At 51.3% G+C, this 19267-nt stretch overlaps 7 protein-coding genes across 7 annotated transcripts; 4 read left to right on the top strand and 3 right to left on the bottom strand.

Moving 5' to 3' along the window:
• Window positions 1–183: 183 nt before the first annotated feature.
• N7482_005418 (cytochrome c oxidase assembly protein COX14) lies at window positions 184–1126 on the bottom strand (the record flags this gene model as incomplete). Its single annotated transcript, XM_056687543.1, has 2 exons — window positions 184–671; window positions 805–1126. The coding sequence occupies 2 exons, from the start codon at window positions 1124–1126 to the stop codon at window positions 184–186; spliced, it is 810 nt and encodes a 269-aa protein (XP_056543098.1).
• Window positions 1127–1469: 343 nt separating this feature from the next.
• On the top strand, window positions 1470–2351 carry N7482_005417 (DUF2458 domain-containing protein; the record flags this gene model as incomplete). Its single annotated transcript, XM_056687542.1, has 3 exons — window positions 1470–1879; window positions 1972–2011; window positions 2067–2351. The coding sequence occupies 3 exons, from the start codon at window positions 1470–1472 to the stop codon at window positions 2349–2351; spliced, it is 735 nt and encodes a 244-aa protein (XP_056543097.1).
• A 250-nt stretch (window positions 2352–2601) lies between these two features.
• On the bottom strand, window positions 2602–3345 carry N7482_005416 (C40 family peptidase; the record flags this gene model as incomplete). Its single annotated transcript, XM_056687541.1, has 1 exon — window positions 2602–3345. The coding sequence occupies one exon, from the start codon at window positions 3343–3345 to the stop codon at window positions 2602–2604; it is 744 nt and encodes a 247-aa protein (XP_056543096.1).
• Window positions 3346–4777: 1432 nt separating this feature from the next.
• On the top strand, window positions 4778–5500 carry N7482_005415 (uncharacterized protein; the record flags this gene model as incomplete). The annotated part of the gene is made up of 3 exons (XM_056687540.1): window positions 4778–4957; window positions 5020–5272; window positions 5442–5500. The coding sequence occupies 3 exons, from the start codon at window positions 4778–4780 to the stop codon at window positions 5498–5500; spliced, it is 492 nt and encodes a 163-aa protein (XP_056543095.1).
• A 4270-nt stretch (window positions 5501–9770) lies between these two features.
• Window positions 9771–10574, top strand: N7482_005414 (uncharacterized protein; the record flags this gene model as incomplete). Its single annotated transcript, XM_056687539.1, has 3 exons — window positions 9771–10029; window positions 10082–10494; window positions 10560–10574. 3 exons carry the CDS (start codon window positions 9771–9773, stop codon window positions 10572–10574), a joined length of 687 nt encoding a protein of 228 aa, XP_056543094.1.
• A 3014-nt stretch (window positions 10575–13588) lies between these two features.
• Window positions 13589–15223, bottom strand: N7482_005413 (putative hexokinase; the record flags this gene model as incomplete). Its single annotated transcript, XM_056687538.1, has 1 exon — window positions 13589–15223. One exon carries the CDS (start codon window positions 15221–15223, stop codon window positions 13589–13591), a length of 1635 nt encoding a protein of 544 aa, XP_056543093.1.
• A 2484-nt stretch (window positions 15224–17707) lies between these two features.
• On the top strand, window positions 17708–19087 carry N7482_005412 (putative lipase; the record flags this gene model as incomplete). Its single annotated transcript, XM_056687537.1, has 1 exon — window positions 17708–19087. One exon carries the CDS (start codon window positions 17708–17710, stop codon window positions 19085–19087), a length of 1380 nt encoding a protein of 459 aa, XP_056543092.1.
• Window positions 19088–19267: the final 180 nt, after the last annotated feature.

The following is a 19267-nucleotide window of genomic DNA, read 5'->3' as shown; positions in this document are numbered from 1 at the left end:
ACGGCACTGGCTGAACTGGGACTGGGACTGGGACTGGCGGCACCCCGGTGGCGGGGATACCGACGTGGTGAAGGGTGAAGATGTTCGAGAAGGGCGGGAGGACGGGAGGACGGGAGGACGGGTTTGACCTCATCCCAGGTCCGTGATGGTTTGTTTCTATCCCCTCAAAGGATGATCCCACCTCTACCGACCAGTCAACCAACTAGTCCAGCTGCGTGTCGTCTGCTTGACCGCCTGCTCTGCTTTCTCCGCCATCACGTCCAACTGGCCGGGCACGGGCGCGCCGGTCGCTGCCTTCGCTGCGTCAAAAGCCTGCTTGGCCTGAACGGCCTCGACAACACTAGGCTGCGAAGTCTCAGCACCTAGCGCCACAGTCGGGGCAGCCGCAGTGGAAGCACCAGCGTCCTCCGGGTTCATCTTTTCGAACAGGAACCGCTTGGCCTTAGCCCATGGCCGCTGTGCCTTCTCCTCCTCGCGCTTGCGCTTGTAAATCTCCCCGATCTCCTCCTTCTCGATGAGTTCCATCTGCTCGGCGGTGGCAGTGCCGCTGGCTTGGGCGATGCGTGCTTGCTTTAGGGTTTCAAGCTCCTTCTCGATCCAGAGTGTGCGTTGGCGGCGGTTGTAGAGGGTCAGCGAGACCATGGAGTAGACTGTGAGAACACCGCAAACACCTGGTGGAAAGGTGCCATGTTAGCTATCAACTCACGTCTAAGGGATTGTAGCATCTCCTGAAGAAGATCGGGGACCGTGTTTGCCATGGCCCCCTTCCCCGGCACCAAGGCAAGACAAAGGCACAGTACATACCGGACGCAACGATCAATGAATAAACCATGCCCTTATGCGCGCGATTTGCAAACCTCCGCCCACTCTCAATCCACCGGTCCATGCCCGAGCTCTGCTGAGCCATCCGGGCAGCCCGTGCCTGCGCCCGCAGGCGCTCGACCTTCTGCTTCGGCGTCTCGGGCTGGCCATCAGGACCGGCCTGTGGTGCGGCCGGCTTAGCCGGCTTCGCAGATTCCTTCGACTGCATGAAACCCGGAAGCTCATAGGGCGCGGCGTTGGGCTTGGAGCTGGCGTACGGCCCGGTGGCCGTGAACCGCGTTGCGTCCGCCGCGGATCGGGACATGGTGCGCGGGAGCGGGTGTGTCGACGGCGAAGGGATAAGGTGGGCAATGATCGGAGAAGATGCGACTAGCGTGAGGGCCCAGCGATTGAGTGTGTAGGGGGCGTTGTTGTGGGCGGCGTGCGACGACCGGGACTTGGAGGTGGGAAGGTTAGGTAAATTTTCAACGGCCGGAGATGGCGCCAAGACATTCAACAGCTTCACTTGTCGGGACGTGCTTGTGGCGCTGGCGCTTTCCTGCCGCAACTACGGCCGGCGGTCTGGCGTTTCTCGTATAAGATCATCTGAACTTGTGACTTCACCGACTTCACTTGATATTCAAATATTGCACATCGGCCCTTTCAGGATGGCGGAGTCTCCTTACAACGCCTCGGACCTCAATTCGGTCCTCCACACGCTGTCTAGCTTAACTGCGCCGGGCAGCACATCTCGAAGCGCATCTACTAGCCAGTCAGGAACCCCAGATCCTCGACAGTCACGTCGGGAGCAGGCTCATGTGCCGCGACAGTCGCATACCAGCACGTCAAATCAAACATCCAGCACCCCGGCTGTCGACCCATCAACTATCACGACGTGGCCTGCAGCGCTTCGCTATGTAATGCGCACGGTCGGCCAGAATGAAGAAACTCAGCTTCGTATCCGCGGCCTGATCCGCAGCCAGCATAGCCATGAGCGACAGTGGTGGAAGGGCCGCCAGGCCCTATTAGAGAGACAACTAGCACGTGGAGACAAGAAAAAGGAACTAGACGCAGTATTGTGAGTCCTGGTTCTTTCTATGATAATTTACAATGTTTCATGAGATGTTTTTGAGCGACACCCTGGTAGAGACTGACAGCGGCTTCGTTTAGACTCTCCATTGGCGCACCTATTGACTCGAAAACGGTATCGGTATGATCGACCCACCCTCCCACGGCAGTATCGTAAAGTGCTAACATCATCTCAGGATGCAAAAGAAGAGCAAGCAGAACTTTCAAACTACGACGCGAAGGTATACAAGGCCTCCGCGCAAATGGCCGACGCCCTGATGGCAGAGCTGCGTGGGATGAAAATACCCTTTTTTGTGCTCAATAAAAACTTGATCCAGGAGCCAGACACGTCTGAGAATGCCCCATCGAAGCAGAACACAAATGGTTTGGTGGACCCTGGTCTATCCAAATTGACCAATCCTGAACTAGCCGATCTACAGCGCCGGATGCTGGGACTACTGGAAGATCTTTGCAAGGAGTGAAACATGTCACCAATTTAAATGTCTATTTAATACCCAACCGTAGGTGACCGAAGATGATTTGCATACCTAGAAACGACAAAGAAAAGACCAATCACCCTTTATTCCAGTGCTCAATATCACAAATATTTCAGAATTTAACAGTATCAGATCGATCGATACCGAACCAACCCAGCTGGAGAAACCATATCTCTCTGTCTTCCACCCCTGCTCAGGATTGAATCTACCAGAATCTGCAAGCCTCAGTTAGCCTTTATCCCTTGTCTAAAGGGCCATGAACATCATACCTCATAGCATAAGGGCAAATACTCTCGCCGCCAGACGAAGTCCAGATAGCCTGCTCACGGACGGGAGTCCCAGTGTGCGCAGCATTAATCATCCACCCTTCCCGAATGAAGATACCGACATGAGCAACGCCGGTCTTGCAGTTTCCGTTCTCACCCCAGAAAATCAGATCGCCCTCCTTGGCCTCGGCGCGGGGAATGCGCTTGCCCTGGCTAGTAGCATCATACTGCGTCTGCGCAGTACGGGGGATCTTCTTCTTCAGGGCGTGGCAGAGGGAGTATTGAGTCAGACCGGAGCAATCGAAGCCACCACCAGAAGGCCCATCGCAGCCACCGCCACCCCAGACATAGGGAAGGCCCTTCTCCTTCTCGGCGGCGGCGACGATGGATGAGCCAGAGCCGGAGCTGCCGCCACCGCTCCCACTGCCACTGTCGCACTTCTTTGTTACGTAGCTGCTTGACCCGGTCTTCACGTAGAAGTCGGTCACGTAGCAGCCGTCTGAGGTCTTGTCCCACAGGGTGTCGCCCTTGACGTCCGTGCCGGTAGCTTGGCAGGTAATCGAGACGTCCTGACCCTTTTTGTAGGTCTTGACAACGTCGTAGCCAGTGCCAGGTCCCGAACGGCAGTTCACCGTGTCTCCGCTGATAGGATATGCGCTGACAGCAGCGGGGAGAATGGCGAGGGAGATGGCGACGAGAGGGGAGAAGATCATTTTGACGGTTGAATGGGTATCGAGCTGGATTGATGGGGATGGAATAAGGAAAGCTTGGAAGTTGTATTGACTTGAGATTGTCTTGATGGTTGTGACTGTAGTTGAAGTAGTTGAGCTGATGATCTGAACTTCGGCGGAAAGCAGGTCGGTTTAATACCTCGATCCTAGTTCCCATTTTTGATTCCATTCCCCTTGCCTTGCGGAAAGTCCGTATCGCATTCCAGCTTCTCGCAGAATACCACCTCAACTCGTATCCCCAAACCCCTAAATGGGGCAACCTGAACCCCATCGTCAATTTCTCGTATGTCCGGAGTAATTATCCCGTGGGGCCAAAGTTCGTATTGTGGCTCAATTATAGCAACACATAACGGACCCCATCCACATGCGCAGCGGTCTTCTCTGCTGTCGAGCACTTTAAATGTGCTTGTGCTGGGATAGGCTCGTACTGTTCGTGTTCCTGGACGCGAAAAGCATTCAGGGACGGGTCGGTACGAGTGGTCCCTAAAAATAGACCTGCAGGACAAACAAGCGTGATTAGCGCCGTCGATCATCGTATAGAGTGTGCTACCCTGGGGAAGTCTGATCTAGGGGATTTGGGGTCTATTTTCTATGAATTCGAAAAAGGTAGTAATTTCCGAGACAGTTGCTGGGGTTTGAGCCTTTACATTATCTGAATTATGTTGCGTTTTCGCCATTTCTTGTGGTGAGCCTCTTGGTTATGTTCAAGTACATCCAAAGCGGTTTGAACTTGTCGACTCTTTGCTCACCACCGCCTTACCCCGGTCTGAACTTTTCGTTTTCATAGCTGATTCAATCGCGTTCATCATTTTACCAAGCTCATCTTGTCTATCTTGTCGCTGGTGTCGGAGTGCTAGTTCTCCCCAACCATACGTAGATATTAAGACGTGATGTTCTTCGAATCAGAAAGACAAGGCTTTGGGCATCGCTGGATTTATATCGGAGAGCCCAGTAATTCATAACATGGATTATGATCGAAGGCCTGATGCCAGTTTATTTGTGTTAGGTTTAGCCTCTAATCACTCCGCGCCAGTTAAGGAGAAGTCTGTCTATATTCGGCGTCGGCAGCAGCTTCATGGTGGTCGTCTCAAGAATCAATGACGAAAAATATAGGTACACATGGGAATTTACTCACTTACAACTTCTGTAATGAATCAAAAAATGAAATCACTCCCTGTTTCGCCGCGCCGACGGAGCTTGTCCGTGAGAATGCAGTCCATATTGCGCAAAATTCGACCTTCCACGCTCCGCCCGCGTTTCTTCCTCAGTCTACCGCCGCAAATTCTAGACAGGATTGTCTCATTGCTTCCGCTAGCAGATCATGCCTGCTTTGCACTAACTTGCAAGAATCTTTTTTTCCGGTATCATTCGATTCAAAAAGCCCCCGAACTTCGCGTCCCTCGCCCTATCAAGAATGAAAAGCGAGTCCTATGCCGAAACGCAGAGAGACAACTGCCATCCCTCTTTCTTCGTCGTCTTGAAAACACCCGGTGGAAATACTGTCCACAGTGCTGGAAGCTTCATCCGCGACCTAAACAGCAGCTACCGTGGAAGCATCGATGCCATGAATGCCACTTACTTTACGGCCAGCGCTGTGTGCCAGATGTGGGAATTGTGGACATATGCCCCTGTCTTAGCATCACATTTTGGGACCAGCTTCACCTGATTGATTCAATCAAGTCGCTTTCCAAACCAGGTCCAGTTATTGAGGAGGCATACTACAAATGCGTGCTCTCCAATGGTCCAGCGCCCACAAAGCTCTACCATGAGTGCGAGATTACAGACCATCCCGAAGCAAAAGCTCGCATCAAAACAGTTCTCTACGAGGATCACGAGGGCTGTCTCATGATAGAGAACGGATATCAATTTCACAGTTTCAAGCCACCCGGTCGACATGCCGGTGTGGAAGGTATGTCGATATGTCCGCATGGAAATACTGTCAAGTGGCTGCAACGTTTCTTCAAGAACGTCCAAGGTGAATTCGCAGGACTTCACACTGATACGCAAGGCGACCCCATTTGTTCAGTCTTCCAAAAGAGACAGTCGGATGGTGAGAGCTTTGAAGTGACTGTTACCAGAAACTTGGGGACGGGAGAATGGCATGATAGAAATTGGGAGCGCAGTTGCCGACCAGTAGATGCTCCTTGGTCCCAACGGTTGTGGTGAGTAGATAGATTCCCCTGGGTTGTGCGTCATTACTCACGTCTCCTTAGGAGAGAAATTCACAAAATCCAACGTGGCAAACAGGATCGACTTTTGGGAAATCAGAGGCAACACACAGAGCCCCAGGAAGCAGCGGCATGATCTTGCGGCATGATGCGTATGGAGAACCTGGAGATGGGGGGAGGATCTTGGTGTGTAGAAACACCAGCGAATGAGGTAGAAGACACGCCCACCTATTCCTCAGGATTCCTTGGAATCAACGTGAGAAATCGGTTTCATTCAGCAGCTTGATCCCCGGACAAGCAACAGGCTGCTGACCAAAGCTCTGTCATGTATCAACTGCGACAACATCTTTTCTCTCAGCCCTAAACCCGATCTTTAGCTTCCCCTCTTTCTCAATCGCTTAAGAATGACGCAGAAACTTATGTTCCCTGACCTACTTCCCCCTGATTCGCGTTTATAACGCCATTTTTCCTTCTACTCTGGCTCCTCCCTCTTCCAACCTCGCTGCTCAGCGTGTGTACTAAATCAATGAGTTTCAAATCAGACTCTTTTTCCAGCGATAACAATCAAAGTTCTGCCTTGAAGATGGCCCCCAATCTGAATATATCTTTGAAGCTTCAAAATAACTTGTTTGGTCATATACAACATCCACTCCATATTCCCGATATGACCCCACGAGCTGAATTGTCCAACTACGTCTGATTCGATTCAGGACCTCCACGGCTAGATCAAATATCCACGACTTCAGCACCGATCACCGTTCAGTACGAACAATATGCACCTAATGATCCTAGAAACACAATTTGATTCCAGAAGTTGGACGGGACCTCGTTTCAAGGAAGACTTATCGGATCATATAACTTCCTTGCCAACCGTCAAGCACTGCTTTACCAGTTGTGACACCGGACACGCTCGAGGCTCGAAGGGTTTCACTTGTCGTCGACGCGTGAAAGAAGTAAAGTGAGCTCTCTTTCGATATGAAACTCGGTTGATTTAAGGACAATTCTAGCCTCAGTTCATTGATACAAGAAGCCAGTCGAGTACATTGATCTGCGAGTGGGTAAAATGCAAAAGACCTGGCCCATTCACCAGCAAAGTAACTCTCATTCGCCACGGGAAAACACAGCACGTGGCTCCCGGCTCAGTTCCATGCCGTGATGAAAGCTGCGAAAGAGTCTTCAATCGAAAGGATAATATGGTGATGCACTTCCGTTCGGTTCACGGTGATGTCTTTTGAGGGGACATTCTCTCAGTAATGAGTTCTGTGGAGGGACTTTATGGGTTCTCGAGAGATGGAGTTAAAAGGGCCTAGTGAGATGATTAGCGAATAGGGACGGGGGCGAAAAGATTATTTAAATTAGGGATAGAATACCACTATTAGGGTTAAAGAGCAACGAGTTAGTGAGCAAGATCGAAATCTCTAGCATTAAGCCTAAGATTGAAAGCTACAAAGGAGTAATCAGAAGAGGGGGGTGCGTATAAGATGTAGCCAATAAGACGAAAGTTGTAGATAGGATTGGTGAATTAGAAGGCAGAATTTGGCTAACAGGAACATCGTAAGTAAGTTTTTGATAATAGGGATTCTTCGTTTGTTTCGGGCCATTTCAGTTTTAACGATGTGAAATATGGGGCAATCAAACGTGGAAATAATTTATGGCGTGGCAAAAAAGCTTACGAACACGAGCTCCAAATTATATGAAACGCATACTGTACTTGTCTAGACCATGACTTAACCTAGGGAGAGAGAGTTCATCATTTCCTCCAGAGAACATATGACCTCCCCGTATACAGCAGTTTGCAGGTCCGTTTTTGTCAAGTCAGACCCCATACCAAAGTCACACTGCAAACACTGCTGGACAATCCTCTGGTATTTACGACCCAAGGGATAACCCGACATTGCCTTCTTCCGGGCTGCTGTAATAAGATCGTGCGAATCAGACATTTTTTCCAAAGGCTGATGATAAGCCAGCTCGAGGAGAGCAATCCCAAGACTGAATAGGACTGTATTATTGATCCCGTGATGACAATAAATACTCTCCATACTGGAATATGTGGGATCTGGTGACGTTTTGGATTCCCATCGTGCATACTTTGATTCTTGGTCTTGCTCGCTTTGGTTGAAACAGAATGTGAGATGGAGGGTACGTAGTGATTCGTCAGATAGCTCTTGGGGATTGCCAAAGTAGGCGAGATCTTTGAGTCGCCAGTCTTCTCGTAACCACGGGGTAGAGTGATACTGGAGGACGGCAGTTGCTATCCTGTGAGCAATCTTGAATTTGAAGCCTGTGTCCACTAATGCCGGTTCTCGTTTGGTGGTTTGAAGCAAGTATTCAAGATTGATAACCTTCTGGGTAAGGCTTCTTCCTTTACCTGTGGGGTCTGTGGATGTTCCTCGTTCATTTGAATAGAACATATGCTTGAATAGCCGAGGGGTTTCCAGGTAGCCAATGCATTCTCCAGCTCCACATGTTTCTGAAGAATGAACTATCTTCTCAATATGCTGACAAAGATCATGCATTTTGGTGACGTCTTTTGGGTTGAAAACCCCAGTGGCAGCATGAGGGGAGGGTTGCGTTAAGATGCAATCATCGGCGAGTTGCACCTTTCGTCCCTTAGATGATTGGGGCTGGGTCACAGACTGGTGAGCAAAAGATAAATGTGCATCTATCTGACTCGGAAAAAGCGCTGCTGAGAGGACGTGGCAAGAAGAGAATATGTCGATTGAGTTTTGTTGCATCAGTCCCGCTGACTTGGTTCCAATTCTGGTCGATTGGACATAAATCCAGACATGATAATCATCTCCTTCATCCTTACTGATTGCTAGATCAGCTAAAAGTTCATGATTGAGTTAGAGTAAAATGTACCTTGAACTTGAGCCGCCATCGCTCTGGCAGAGTTTATAAGATAGTGCTAGATCAAGTCGAACCATATCTTGCACCTGAGCTTCGACACAGAGCTTCCCGTAATGGGTTTCGTGACCTGAGTGTGGACAATTCCAAGCACTGGACAGAGCTTGGTGTAGTGTTTGCGATACATTTTGAACAGAGGAATAATGATGTGGTAACCTTTTGCGAACTTGTGAAGGTCTGACAGTATCTGACCGCTTCTTCAAAAGTTCCTCAAGTTGCATTCGGAAGGTATGCAAATCCATGTTGCTCTCGCGCAGCTTCCTCAGACGCCGCTCGTAGCGTTCTTTATCGAAGGCCACTGTAATTGAATTACGAACTCGGTATATGGTAGACTTTAGCTTTTCATGCTGACCGAAGGTGAGTGGAGGGGGTGGTAATCCAGGAAGTATGCAGGGACCAACCTGTCTCTTCTCGTTTTTCAAGACACTGAAAGACTTCAGGTCTTCCTCCATCTCGTCAAGTTCCTTTTTTATGTCACTGACAATGACTCCACATGTCTCATAGCTGTCATCGAGGCGTTTATTTAAATGTTCTTCCAGAAGAGCGTTTTTCCGGGTCGAGCAATCCCTGTAGCTCCAGATTGCCTGTGAATCGTCCTCTCTAGATACCAAATATTGCAACAGGCTATATTCATTCTGAAAGTTGTGTTGCTGTATCTTGAAACGGTCCTTGATTCTTTTGACTTCACGGGAGTAATGGCGAAAAGTATTCAAAGTCTCGTGGATCTTGCGGTAGCTTTGTAAGACTTGAACAAAAACAGGCAAAACACCAAAGATCAAACCAGGCACTTCCAAACCACTCATAGTGAACGTGAATTTTCAGCATATGGAAGATTATACGAGAGAAAAATGGGTTCGTGACCTCTTAATGTCGTTTAGTTCAATCAACAATAAAATGATCACCACATCGAGATCGGTGAGGCAAGGCGGGGCAGTGCTTCACCAAGGTGCCTTGCGCACAGACATACTTCGCCTCCCGCCTTCCCAGGGCAGCCAACGAGTCTTGTCTCATTGTGGCTATGCGATGAGATCAATTACACCGCCTCCTCGTTATTTATTATCAACCTTGAATTCTCAGATCCATGTGTCTATTCTGTTCAGGTAATATACGACACCAAGTGTTAGAAAAGTTTGCACATCTAGTGATATTATCCAAATCAAAGGCATTTTACGCTGCTTTGACTGATAGATCACGAAAGGGATGGACCCTGAGACCCGACTATCAGGTCTGGACAGTCCACAAAAAAGGAAGGAGGCCTCTACTTCAGCACCTGGGTTCCATCGCCGGTCAGAAGTCCAAATATTGAAGTCCGTTGACTTGACCCAACAGCCAATGCATCCTGGGGTTATTGGGGATCTTTACATCTGCTGTGTTACGTCGTACAAGTCGTTGGTGAAAGCTGCCTGTAGGAACGACAAGAAAACCAGAACTTGGTTTAATATCTTTCAAAATGAGTACCAGCTGCTTTGTCTGTGGGGGAATGACTTTGATGTCGAGAGGGGTGGTCTCGACACACGGTTAGAGCGCTCGGGGAACCTCAAGTTTTTAACATTATCAACGCTCGTTTCCTTGGCAAAGAGCATTTTTCGATGTGAGTTGTTGACAAAGGCTAGTTAAACAGCAAAGACTGCTAATAGTTTTAGGCCGCAGACATAAGAAAATATTCAAAAATCCCGAGTTATCAGTGAAAAGTGTGATAGTGAAATTGACCCAGGCGGAGGATGCATTGAAAGCAAGCAAATTGGTTCACTGTCACAGCACTGCAAACAATGATAAAGATAACGATGAAAGAGATGATGAAAGCGATGATGAAAGCGATGATGAAAGGGATGATGAAAGGGATGAAAGGGATGAAACGGATGAAGGGCTCGATGAAGGTAGAGTGGAAGACTTTGATGACGTGCTTGAAGATATTAAGACCTACACGAGAGGGTTGTTGGATTTGACTCCATCGATTGAATCGCCAGCGAAGGATCCTCCACGCCGTGATTTGGAAGACTCAAATTCCCAGGACCACCTTGTTCCCGTCTCCTCTCGGGCCGTTGCATCTGACAGGGTACTGGACACAGTTCTTCCATCTTGGTTTACGGTCGAGCACGATCAACAACAGGATTGGACTAGGATGCGGACCAGTGAGCGTGCACATCCAGTAGGAAGCATACTTGCTTGTCATACGCCTAGCCAACCGCAGACTTTTTCTTCTACCGACTCTGATAATGTTCCAAGTAAGCTCCACCCCCGGCATCTTGTGACGGAACTTTGAACTGATTCATTTTTTTGCGAATTAGGTCGCTTCCAATGTGGCTGGAAAGGCTGTAGATACGTTGGCACATTTTCGAGAGAGACAAGCTTGTGGCGGCACATTAAGGCGAAGCATGTCTCTCCATGCCAATTCAAATGTCCCTCCTCTAAGTGTGGAAAAAGCTTCAACCGGAAAGATAATTATCAGTCTCATATGAGATCTGTGCATTCAGGTGACAGTATTGAGTGTCCCGTGCACGAGTCCAGTCCTTAAAAGACTGGTTCCCCGGAGCCACGCAGACATGCAGGCCAAATTGGCCTCGGTGTGTTACCCCAACTTTTATGATCTTTAAGTGGAACGTGAAGAAAGACTACCAGCGAATTTACTTACTCCCGGGCCAAGACCCTCATCCTGAGGTCACAAAAGATACATAAACTTGTGGTAGCCTGTAGATCGTGTCGTGTTGCAACCCTAAGGTACAGTCGCTCTAATAGATCGTAAGTGGCTGTATTTTCTATAGATCGAAGCTAACTCACGCGGTAGTCTTCGAGCCTAGAGATGGAGAGATAGTAGACCCGAAGAAACCTACTAAGTATAGCCTATATAAGGAATATCATTAATATAATATCTAGCAAGAAGCATGGCTTATCTATTTATTATATTTTAAGAATTAGAATATAGGTTCGAGGGAGATAGTTACTTATAACTACTTTCTACCATTTTCTAGCTAGCGATTAATACCTAACCGCCAAGAAGTAGCTATATAGCGATGAAATATTAGGGATTATCAACTAAGTATAAACTAATTATACTTAGCTAAGCCCCAATCATAAAGGTAATATATGAGATAATTTCAACTTATCTAGATTACAAAGTCTATAAATTCGTCTAAGGATTAAAATATAGCAATAAAATCTTATCTATAACAGTTAGAGATAACCAAGGTTTAAAGTTACTTCTATCGGGCCTCCTGTAGAAAAAGAAGGTTTATGTTCACATAGTGAACTTCGTATCCTTGAAAGAAAAGTTAAGATACGCCGGAAGAAAATTCACGACGAGGCAAAAGAAAAAGTCCGCAACGAATTTTTTAAGAATATTGCTAACTATATTATCGATTAGAACTATTAGAGGAATCCTACCGAACCGGACATATCGTATATATACCTAGAAAGAAAGGAGCTTGCGGATCTTAAGTTCAAGAATAGAGATATCAATACTATTAATAAAATAGAGTTAATCGAAGACCGTATCCGGTTACTACCGCTATAACTATAGCTTTATAAGTTCTAGATACCGAACGCCTTGCGGAAGCGAGTAAAATTTAATGCTATACCCGCTATCAAGTCTAAACTAAATTCTTTATATGGAAACACGCTAATAGCCATGAATATCTAGTAATCTTAGAGGTTACTACTACACACCCTATAGCAAATCAAGATGAATATTCTCGGAAGGACGCGCTGCAAAAGCGTTTTAGGACCTATTAGTTCCCATAAAGGTAGGTGGAATTCAAGGGGCGAGGACAGAGCGAATAGTTGATTCGAACCCTGATACAAATACCGGGTGTACCACGCCAGGATAGGCACATGCGAGCTGAAAGGCACACTCGAGCGCCTAGGCAGTGCCCTATAACATGCTGGGAGTAGATCACCTTGTCATGAATGATTTAAGCTACCAAATTCGGGGCAGGCTGAATAGGGAATCCTTGTTGGTATAATATATTTGGCCGTGGCCGGGCAGGCCGGGAGCCAAAACGGGATATTTAGTTGGCAGATAGCGGACCACGAGGTCCCAACGATAAAAGCGCCATCGATCCGAACAATATAGGCGGGAAGGGTTTTACATCGTTCACACACCAAAGCTCGAGAGTGTGGCTGCAGCAATTTTCTGAAGGCTAGAGTTTGGCTTAACGAAACTAGACCCTAGCACTTCCGTGCACCTGAGGCTCGCGACATCCCATAGGGATTTCGATGTAGAAATTATTCGATCCTCGGAGATATGCAATGGCTAGTGAGTTTGGACACGAACTGTCATGGAAATGAAATGACCAAAAAGCAACTTCATCGAAGCTAAGAAAGTGGCAAGCCTTCATTGTGCAAACACGAATGTTGCCGCAGTATCGATACCATAAGAGTTTTGTTCGCCTTCCGTAGCCCCATTATTGCTTCCGCATATGCCAACCGCGCCAGAGATAACGTATGCGTATGCAGTCGCTATATGAAGTAAGATGAACCATACCCTGCCTCTTGCTACCATGTCCCGATCTAACAAGGACGAGAAGGGCCGATAGAAAGAAGAATACTTAGAAGCCATGAGAAAGCCCCAGGTCAGGAGTCAGGCAGAAGAAGTAAAATAAGTTCCGGGGTTCCATCCCCATTCTCCAACCCGATCTGGGAACATGCAAAACAGCGTCAAAACCAGCTCCCGAGAAAACCCCGAATGCCCTTAACGAAAAAAAAAAAAAATGGAAAATGGAAAGTGAAAAAATGAACTAAGACCCTTGGAGCTGCAGAACTGCACCGACCACACAGGAAAGGGAACCGGACTCCGCCCAAGCCAGAAATCTCAAATGGAAAACGGAATAGGAAAGTGGATAACAGATAAACCCGCACAAGAAGGAAAGCCATAGTCTGTGGACCCATGCAAAAACAAACACCTGGGAAATGCTTTGAATCAAAGTGAGGCAAGGCGGAAACAGAGCGTGTCCGCGCGAAGACCTGACTCGTAGATCATGCGCCGATGACCGATGGAAAGAACGTAGAAAGGAGAATCACAATGAAACGGGGGGGGAGAACAGGCAGATGAGTCAATAGAGGAAGAGGAGGAAGAGGAAGAGTCGATTTCTATGCGTGGCGGGGGTGGTCATGCATCAATCAGTCGTTTTAGAAAACAGGCCGTCAGGCGCTTGCTACCGCTGCTCGGACTTCTCTGCCACAGCGACGGCGACGGCCACCGCGGCGCCGAGGATTGCGCTCTCCGGCGCGGGATCCAGGCGGATCGTGGAGCCGATGGTCTGGTGCGATTGCGCGGACAGCTGGTCCAAGAAGCCCTGGCAGGTATCGCGGAAGCCGGGGTACTTGTTGATGACGGTGCCGTCGCAGGCGATGGATATGGTCTTGGCAGACTCGCCGCTTTCAACAACAGTGATCTCGGGGGATTCCTTGACGAGCGAGTCAGAGACGGAGGTCGTGATCGGGAACTCCACGTCATTGCGCAGACACCACATGCTGTGGATAGCGGTCGCGAGGTAGGCTGCGGCACGGCGGGAGACAACCTGGCAAACGCGTCGGAGGAAGCGCAGGTCCTCGACCGAGGGGTAGCTGGGGAAGGTGTGTTGTTTTTGCAGAAGGGCGGCCGATGCCGACAAAGAGACGGAGGAGTCTTCCTCGAGGAAGGCGACGATGCTGGTGTCAAACGAGTAGGGCTCGCGCATGGAATGCGGCAGCTCGCCCCCGAAGAGACCGGCCGTCTCGACCGCTTCCACGATGATCAAGCGCACAATCTCTCCGAGGTACCGACCCGTAATCATATACTCGAGAGGCTGATAGTCCGGGCGCAAGTGTGTGCGGTTCAGCACATCATCCCACCGAGTGATGGGAAGCACACCGCCTCCAAACATACTCATCTCGCTGTTGATAATAACGTGCTTGGCGTAGTCGAACCAACCGTCGGGACGCACGCCGAACTTGCTGCGCCCGATCTCATGCACGGGGAAATGAATGGCCATGTTGGTGCCGGTTCCTAGGATAAGCGACATACGGGTCTTCGGATCCACATAGGCACGCGACAGCAGAGCCGCAGAGCTATCGTTCACAATGGCTGCCATGGCCACATTCAGATCGCGCTTACGACAAGACTGAATTAGCAGACCGCCCAGCTCTTGTCCAACCGTGCCATTCGAGCAGTGGAAGCCCTTGCCCATGTGAATCATCAACCCGCTGCTCATGGAGGTCTGGTCGATCGGGAACGACCACGACAACCCCATAGGCAGGGCCGCCTCACCACGTCCATAATCCGTGCCCACTTCCTTCAGCATCGTCTCGATGTGCCCAGCCATCCAGTCAAAGAATTGCGTGCCCGCCAGTAACTTGACGCTGTTATCAATGTACGAGGACGCCTCCTTCACAATACGCATATCCTCCTCCCGCCCATGCAGCTCAATCAGCGCAACCCGGAAGGTCGAGCCTCCCACATCCAGCGCCAGGAATGTGCCCGTCTCGGATCCCGTTGGCAGTGCGTGGTTGTACGAGGGCAGCATGCAGACGGGGCTGTTCTGCAGACAATGGCGGAACTGCGCGCGGATCTTCTCCGACATCTCGAGCATCTTGGGCGTGGAGAGCGGGGTGGTAAAGAGCGAGTCGACCTCGTCGGAGAAATCGTCCAGCGTTCGACGCCGCCAGTGGGCGCCTAAGAATGGCTTGCGCCGCCGGTGCGAGAACCCGCGGAACAGCGATGGGAAGAGGATCATGGTTTCGAGAGCGGAGACCACGTTGTGGAAAAGCTCCTGCAGGCGATGCAGGAGTTTGACGAGCGGGGCCGACATGGTCGACTGGGAGGACGTGTGTGAGGGAGGTTGGCGAGGTGATGAGAGTGGGTGTGAGAGAGCGCGAGAGGCCCCGAGGGAGGGCTGAAGAGGCGAGGGATGAACGATCAGAGAGGACGGATCGAGGGATAGCTGGGGGGTATCTAGAGCGGCAACATGGGCAGGCCAGAGACTCTCGGCGCGGGGGAAAGCATTCGCGAATCGACTGAAAGGGGAAGAGTGTTTCGCTGGGCGAGTTATAAGGCAGATAGGCGGAGTTTTCGAGGTGACCCTCCCACGGAGGTAGTGTTGGAGGTGGATCGGAGGGAGTGTAGTAGAGGTAACAGAGGGAAGGGTTTGGGTTTTGGGAGCCCCGTCAGGTCAAGAGAGTGCAGAGTCCCCACCGGAGCAACAAAAGAGTGACGGAGAGGAGGTCGAAGGGTCAACGAAGCATGGATCAACATTGGCCCATTCCTGGTCACCACAGTGTCACGGTGAGTGCAACTTGAAGCCCTTGCGGTGTCGCAATGCACTGGGTAAGGGCGGTATTGGTATGGTACTGTATGGCGGGCAGGCCCCTGGCGGGCGCTAGCCACTGGGCTGGTGGGGGATGGTGGTATTATGGCGTTATCGGATTACTTCGCGGTGAGGAGTATCGTCGTATTGCCGCAGGGGAGCATTGCGGCTGAGAGGGGGGAAACAGTTGTCTCGGGTCTGCATTTACTGTATAGCTTCTTCTGATCGCTAGTTCCATCGGAGCTGGTGATGGTCTGCTCGTCCTCGACCGGTAGTGTGTGTACGGCCCTCTGAACCAATTTGCGACATTCCAGTCCGTGGTATGCCGGTACATGCTCGATGCCCCCCTTGGGTGCAACGGTGGTAGCCGGCCCAACTGGCCGGGACGGTTACACTGGTGTGGAACCGCCCGACTACATAACCTCGTGGAGAGCAGCATCCGCCATCCGCCATCCGCCCAGGATTCACCGTAGTCAGTGATGTGGTCAGTGATGTGGTCGTCAGTGATGCGGTCTGTGTTTTGGTGTTCTGATTTGGTGTTCTGTCTGGCCACGCTTCATACCTAGAACATTATCTTGACGCACGGCGGAACAGCTAGTCTGAAATCGTGCCCACTCGCTCAGAGACCCCTTGGACGTAGACCGGGCACTTGCGCACAATGGACACTACTCCGTACTCTTCCTCTGCTGCCCACGCGGCCCCTTCCCTGACGGGGGGTGTATGTGATGGCGGTTGCATTGGACGCAACCACGGACCACGCCCGTGTTTCGGACAATTCGGCCAGACGTTGGAGCCTGTCGCATACTAGCAGACTCGCACACAGCACACGCTTGTTCTGCAGCGGATCTCACCATCGCCAAGCCCGCGATGAACGCCTGCAATGGCAATGTATTACATCGGCCCCAGGACTCCGAATAGTGATCCGGGATGCAGTTATCGTAGATGGGGAGAACTCCCGACGGTATCAACCTGAAGCCAATTTAACTTCTGGTTGAGTTTGATGGCCGCTTGACATGACATCACTTGCGTGCCATCACCTGTTCTTGCCTGGAGGGTTGGCTTGTAGCTGCGGGAGTTAGGATTTGGGATGCGAGGGCCATTGAAACCCTGCGATGCATCGTCCAGTGCAGGCGTCGGGTCGCTGTCATGATGCCGATCGATCGAGTCCACGACAACGAAAGGTAGACCCAATTGCCGTGGGAGACCGCGTCTAGACCAAATACTGTGGTGGAGCCCATCAGGGGGAAGTATGCCACACCCGTCCTTGGGCTCTGCCACCATCGTGGCCCGATGAGCTCAGCATCCCTTAGTCCAGCAGATCGTCACGGACGAAGAGAGCGGGGAGCAAGGGTCGTCCACCCTACCCAAGGCAAGTCGCCCCGGATCGACATCGGCATCTTCGTGCCTCGGCAAAAACATCGGTCTATCAGATGTAGCTCATCTACATCGATCAGCATGGTTATCGAGTCGCGCACAACCCCACGGGTCTCGAGAAGCAGTAAGACATGGGGCATAGATAGTGGGCGGGCACGTCGCACCTTACCCCATGATCGCGCCTCTTACTCAGCCCTGCTCATTCTTCTACTTCCGTTCAAGGAAAGAACCCCCCGTGTTCGGCATTATCTGGCCCCACGGGGCCGATGCTGGGGATCTGCGGGGAAGTGCAGGTTCAGCAGAGTGCCAAAACATGAGTCTTTGAGCATTGGCCTCTGACAAGAGGCACGATGCGGTTTTGATAGGCTTGCGCCGTGGATCTGTAATTTGCTGGCCCAGTGCCATTGGCTTCGGGCTTGACTAGACGAAATGGTGCGAGCGATCTGCCACACTATGCACACTATCAGGGACACACGGAACAAATTCACACTCCCATCAGAGGGTCCGTGGTCGTAGGATGATAGTATTATATCTTATATCTGGGGGGAAGTACCGTCCCGCGTAGCCTTTCTCTCAAAGTTCTGTGAGAGGGGATCTTCTACTGCTGGCGTTGGTATGAAAGGCAGTTATCTTGTCCAGGTAGGGCTCGCCTACGGTGCAGCTGTGGCATCTCTGGCCGTGCTCAATCGTCGCACCTCCGCGGTCGCGAATACGAGCCTCATCAACACTCTTGCGAATGCGGCAGGTGATCACGAGGACATTGGGGGGAACGCATCGAATGCCCTGTCGGCCATTGTCGCGCAGCTCCAGCAGGCTGGCTCGATCACCGCGCCAGACTCCGTAGAGGAGGCGCTGGCCACGCTCCAACAGGCGGTGCCCGATGGGCCGGCCAGCACTACAGATGTGGCTGAAGCAATCGCCGAGGCTGGTCTCGTGCCCGCCGACATCCTTTCCTTCTTGAACGGGTACATGGATAGCGAACTCAATTCCGTGCAGAACACGAACCCAGCTCCGACCCAGACCATATACCCATCCAAAGGCCCCGACGACGCCCCATATTCCGTTCCCGAACAGAGCCTCCGGGCGGCCATCTATATCCCCGAGACATTTGGATACGGGCGCAATGGCAAAACCCCGGTCCTTCTGGTGCCAGGGACCGCCATCCCCGCGGGGACCACCTACCATTATAGCTTCAGCAAGCTGGGCGACGGCGCCCCCGTCGACGTCGTCTGGCTCAACATCCCACACGCCTCCCTGTCCGATGCTCAGGTCAATGCGGAATACGTCGCCTATGCAATCAACTACATCGCCGCCCAAACCAACCACTCCCTCGCAGTCCTCACCTGGTCCCAGGGCGCCCTCGATACACAATGGGCGCTGAAATACTGGCCCTCGACCCGGCCCGCCGTGCAAGACTTCATCGCCATAAGCCCCGATTTCCACGGCACGGTCGTCGGCACCCTGGCCTGCCCCGCCCTAACATACCTCATCTGCACGCCGTCCCTCTTCCAGCAAGCCTGGAACGCAACCTTCATCGCGACGCTGCGCTCCGATGGCGGCGACTCGGCCTACGTCCCCACGACCACCATATTCTCGGCCTTTGATGAGATCGTCCAGCCCCAGGTGGGACCCGATGCCTCGGCGCACCTGGGCGACATTCGCGGTGTCGGCGTCACCAATGCCCTCGTCCAGGATGTCTGCGCAGGCCAGCCCGCTGCTGGCTTTTATACCCACGAAGGCGTGCTGTACAATCCCCTTGCGTGGGCGCTGGCCCTTGACGCCATCGCGCATGATGGGCCTGGCAGCGTGTCCCGGGTCGACCTCAAGCGCGTGTGTGCGCAGGTACTGGCACCGCAGTTAGGCCTGGGTGATGTGCTGGGGACAGAAGGTTTGCTTTTGGTTGCGGTTGCCGAGTTGTTGGCGTATCAACCGAGGAACACAGGCGAGCCGGCGATTGAGGGCTACGCGGCCAATGGCTCGCGGGCAGGGCGGTAGGTACAGTAGTCGGGGAATGGCAAGGGGAATTGATTATGAGTCGCCAATGGAAGGTACATATACACGTTGGAATTGACATGGAATTTCGCAAAGACTACCACAGCCCATAGATCATAGATGTAGGTGTATCGAGGGTGTGCTCCGTACGCGACAGGGCCACGCCCAGCCAGACTTACTCTT

Source organism: Penicillium canariense (assembly GCF_028826845.1).
Source record: "Penicillium canariense strain IBT 26290 chromosome Unknown utg000003l_segment0_segment0, whole genome shotgun sequence".
Classification (NCBI taxonomy): Eukaryota; Fungi; Ascomycota; class Eurotiomycetes; order Eurotiales; family Aspergillaceae; genus Penicillium; species Penicillium canariense.
The sequence above is the reverse complement of the archived record's forward strand: the minus strand, read 5'-3'. Positions and strand labels throughout refer to the sequence as shown.